Below are 4,180 nucleotides of genomic sequence, written 5' to 3'. Positions count from 1 at the left end.
GTGCCTTCCCTGTGAATGGGGGGGATTGGGCCGCCAGGTGAGGAGCAGGGCAGGTTCAGGCTCAGGGCGTATAAACAAGCTATGCCCTCCCCATTCCCAAGGTGGGCCCAGCTTTTGACCCCAAATGCTCACAGGCTGGGTGTGGAGGATCCTGTCTTATCCTTCCTATTCCCTCCCCCCAGTCCCCCAGCATGTAACTGTTAAAGAAAAACATGGCTCTGCCTGGAGTGATTCCTTCCTCAGCTGCCAGCATGGGCAGCCCCTGCTCCACAACCCTTGTGGCAGCCATAAGAATGGGATCAGACCCCCTGGCCAGCCGGCCCAACGTCCTGTCATCTTGACAGTGCCAGAGGCTTCTGAGGGGATGAACGGAACAGGGCCATTTATCGTGTGATCCAGACCCTGTCCTGTCCCAGCTTTTGACAGTCAGAGGTAAGGGCCACCCAGAGCATGGGGCTGTCCCTGACCAGCTTGGCTAATAACCACTGCTGAGCTGTCCTCCAGGAATTTACTTAATTCTTTGTGAAACTCAGTTCTACTTTCAGCTGTCACAGCATCCCCTGGCAATGCATTCCAAGGGGGCCTGGGCATTGTGTGAAGAAATACTTCCCTTTGTTTGTTTTAACCCTGCTGCCTGTTAATGTAATTGGGTGACCCCTGGACCATGTGCTGTGTGAAGGGGTAAACAACACTGCCTGGTTCACTTTCTCCACATCCTCCATGATTTTACAGGCCTCTATTATATACCCCCTTAGTTGTCTCTTTTCCAAGTTGACCAGTCCGTCTTTCTAATCTCCTCAGATGGAAGCTGTTCCAGCCCCCTAACCATTTGTGTTGCTCTGCTCTCTACCATTTCCCACTCTAAGAGCTTTGTTGAGATGGGGCAACCAATGTTCCAAGTAGGGGCAGGCGCAGCATGGACTGAGCGTGTGGCCCATGCTGCTCTGCCTCTTCTCCCCGCCACATGAGCGCACAGGCTCCATAAATACAACGTGCTGCCTGAGCCTGCCTGCCTGGGGGTGGTGGGGGGACCTGCTGCAAACTGGCCTAGTGGAAGGAGCAAAGTCCTTTAAGGGGTGGCATTAGAGCTGCAGGGTGCGGATTCGACAGCAGGAGACCTGGCTCCCCAGGGTGGGCTGAGCCCCACAGACCAGCCAGCTCCTCCCAGGAGACTTGGTGGGAAATACACCCCCCCCTCCAATATCCATCCAGCATGGCTTTGAATAATCCTTAGGTTCAGTGCAGCTTCCACCTCCCTCCACCATCCCGCCTGCGGCTTCCGGCACATGGTGCTGCATCAAGCCAACACCCACAACATACAGGACAGCTGCCCTGCTGTTGCCAGCACGCCATCACCCACAACCGCTCCCGCGCCCCTCACGCTGTTCTCTTTTCTAGGAGGCTCAGGGATTTTGGCTGCTCTGCCTGTGCTAAGGATTAATGATAGCACCACAAGCAGGGCTGGGAGCTGCAAAACAGCAGCTGGGTCTGATGGTGACAGGCCTGGTCCAGCCAGTTTTGAGAACAGCACTCACTGTGCAGCTCCAGGGGGATCCTGCCCAGCTGGCCCAGGAGGAGAGGAGCTCCTGTGGCTGTAAGGGGAGGGGGTCCTGGGGCTGCAGGGGTGTGTGTGTCTGTCTGTGTCCTGCCCACCTGGCCCAGGAGGAGACAAGCCCCTGCGGCTGTAGGGGAAGGATCCTGGCCACTGGGCCCAGGAGGAACCGAGCCCCTACGGCTGTAGGGGGTCCTCCCCACCTGGCACAGGAGATGAGCCCCTGTGGCTGTAAGGGAAGGGGCCCTGGAGGAGCCGAGCCCCTGCAGTTGCAGAAGGCCCCTTCCCTGCTGCCTGTTTCACAACGCTCAGCATGGAGCAGCAGTGCTGGGCTACAGAAAGGAGATCAGGCCCCGTCATTCTGCCCTAGCTGCAAGCAGGGCGTTTATTGCCGTGTGGTGCTCAGCTGAAGAGCGTCTGGTAGGTCTCCATGTGCCCCTTGATGCTCTGGACGATCTGCGCCTCACTCTTGCTCTGGTTGTAGTAGTCCAGGAAGAGCCCGTCGGGGCTGAGCAGGTAGATGATCACCGTGTGGTCAACAATGTAGTCATTGTCCTCGTCCCTGGGCCCGGCGCTATAGTACACACGATAGGCCCTGCCAGCCTCCCGCACGTGCTCCGGGCTGCCAGTCAGCCCCAGCAGGCGCGGGTGGAACTCCTTCACGTACTTGGCCACAGCGGCCACATTGTCCCGTTCGGGGTCCACCGTAATGAAGACCGGCTGCACCCGGGGCAGCTGTGGCTCCTGGTCCAGCAGCTGCACCACCTGGCTCATCTTCTCCAGCTCCTCGGGGCAGATGTCTGGACAGTGGGTGAAGCCGAAGTAGAGCAGCACCCACTGCCCCAAGAAATCGGCCTTGGAGCGGGGCTGCCCGGTGTGGTCCACCAGGTGGAAGTCCCCCTGGCCGATGGCCAGCTTCTTCAGCTCCTGGATGCGCTGCAGCTTCTGCTGCCGTTCCTTTTCAGAGCGGATGTAGAGCCACGCACCCAGGACTGCCCCCCCAAAGAGGCAGGTGATGAGCAGCCGAGTCCTCAGCTGTATCCGTGTGGCGGAGCCGCCGGTCGACGGGGGCCCCTGGGCGAACAGTCTCCTGGTGACCCTGTTCCAGGAAAGGGTCTGACCTGCCCACCTTTGCTGCTGAGTCCCTGCTGCTGCACCTGGGAACCACCTTGCAGGCTTGGTGTACCCGCTACTGCCAACTTCCCAGGCTTTTAAGCAGGGTGACGGCCAGACTGTTTTATGGGCTGTCGATTCAAACCACCTGGCGCAGCCGGCTGGAGGGCGTCTCTGGGCACGTTCCCGGAAAGCCCAGGATTTCCCCTGGAGGCTGAGCTGCTGGGCACCACATGGGGCAAAGGGCCAGCGGCTCCGGAGCGGGAGGGTCTGAAACATCCTGGGCAAAGCTGAAAGGACGAAAAAGCCTCAAGTAACGAGTGTTTTGGGCTGGGCTCATCCGTAGCATTCTGCACTGCGGGAATTGTGGGCGGCCTGCGGGCCAGGCCCGGGGAGATCGTGGGAAGCCAGAACAGAGATGGGAGAAACAACCGACTTTAGACCCGCATGGCAGCAGAAGCCTGGTAACGCTGGAGCTCAGGCTAGAGGCTCCTGGACCATGGGGCGACCCTCACCTCCCTCGGCTCTGTGCGGATAGACCTGGCTCCAGCCTTCCAGCCACGCCCCTCCCACTGCAGCACTGGGCTCCCCCCAGCGCTGCCGATGCCCCACAGCCCCCTGGTACGCCAGCCCCACACTCCCCCAGCTCTGCCGGTGCCCCTCGCTCCCGACCCACAGCCCCCCGCCAGCCCAGCTCTGCCGGTGCCCCCCACTCCCGACCCGCAGCCCCCGGCCAGCCCAGCCCTGCCAGTGCCCCCCACTCCCGACCCGCATCCCCCCGCTAGCCCGGCCCCCCCAGCTCTGCCAGTGCCCCCCACTCCCGACCCGCAGCCCCCCGCTAGCCCAGCCCAGCCCCCCCAGCTCTGCCGGTGCCCCCCACTCCCGACCCGCAGCCCCCCGCTAGCCCAGCCCTGCCAGTGCCCCCCACTCCCGACCCGCAGCCCCCCGCTAGCCCGGCCCCCCCAGCTCTGCCGGTGCCCCCCACTCCCGACCCGCAGCCCCCCGCTAGCCCAGCCCCCCCAGCTCTGCCGGTGCCCCCCACTCCCGACCCGCAGCCCCCGCCAGCCCGGCGCCGAGCTCCCTCCTCCCACCTGGCGGCAGCGCCGTGCTCTCTCTCCACCGGCAGATTCGCTCCGAGCGCGCGCCGGGGCGGGGCGCGCCCAAACCAGGAAGTGCCGTGGCGAATCCCCCAACGCCAACACGCGCACCCAGGGCCCCGCCCAACGCATGCGTGGTTGTACAGCCCCCTCCCCTTCTCAGAGCGCGGGCACTCGGGCCCCGCCCGGACGCTAACGCTGCGCCTGCGCTCTGGGCTCCGCGGCTCATGTGTAATACCCGGCTGCCGGCAGCAGGGGGCGCTGCCCGCACAGCGCTGGGCGCGCGCGGGGCTGCGAGGGCTCGACCCCCTCCCCCGACAGAACCCTGTACTGGGGGTGTCCCCCTCCCCCCCGGTGCTCCCCAATTCCCCCCTCCCCACACAGAACCCCCATCTAGGGGTGTCCCTCCCCCCGCAGA

At 63.4% G+C, this 4,180-nt stretch overlaps 1 protein-coding gene across 1 annotated transcript; it reads right to left on the bottom strand.

The window, feature by feature from the left end:
• Positions 1-1,908: 1,908 nt before the first annotated feature.
• On the bottom strand, positions 1,909-3,866 carry SCO2 (synthesis of cytochrome C oxidase 2). Its single transcript, XM_048836923.2, has 2 exons — positions 3,757-3,866; positions 1,909-2,955 (listed from the first exon to the last, which is right to left on the bottom strand). Exon 2 carries the CDS (start codon positions 2,942-2,944, stop codon positions 1,955-1,957), a length of 990 nt encoding a protein of 329 aa, XP_048692880.2. The 5' UTR covers positions 2,945-2,955; positions 3,757-3,866; the 3' UTR covers positions 1,909-1,954.
• Between the last annotated feature and the right edge of the window lie 314 nt (positions 3,867-4,180).

Source organism: Caretta caretta, chromosome 1 (genome assembly GCF_965140235.1).
Source record: "Caretta caretta isolate rCarCar2 chromosome 1, rCarCar1.hap1, whole genome shotgun sequence".
Lineage (NCBI taxonomy): Eukaryota > Metazoa > Chordata > Testudines > Cheloniidae > Caretta > Caretta caretta.
This window is presented reverse-complemented; position numbering and strand designations above follow the sequence as displayed.

Coding starts and splice junctions, on each gene's coding strand:
- SCO2 (XM_048836923.2), bottom strand. CDS start 2,944: ATGTTTCAGACCCTCCCGCTCCGGAGCCGCTGGCCCTTTGCCCCATGT.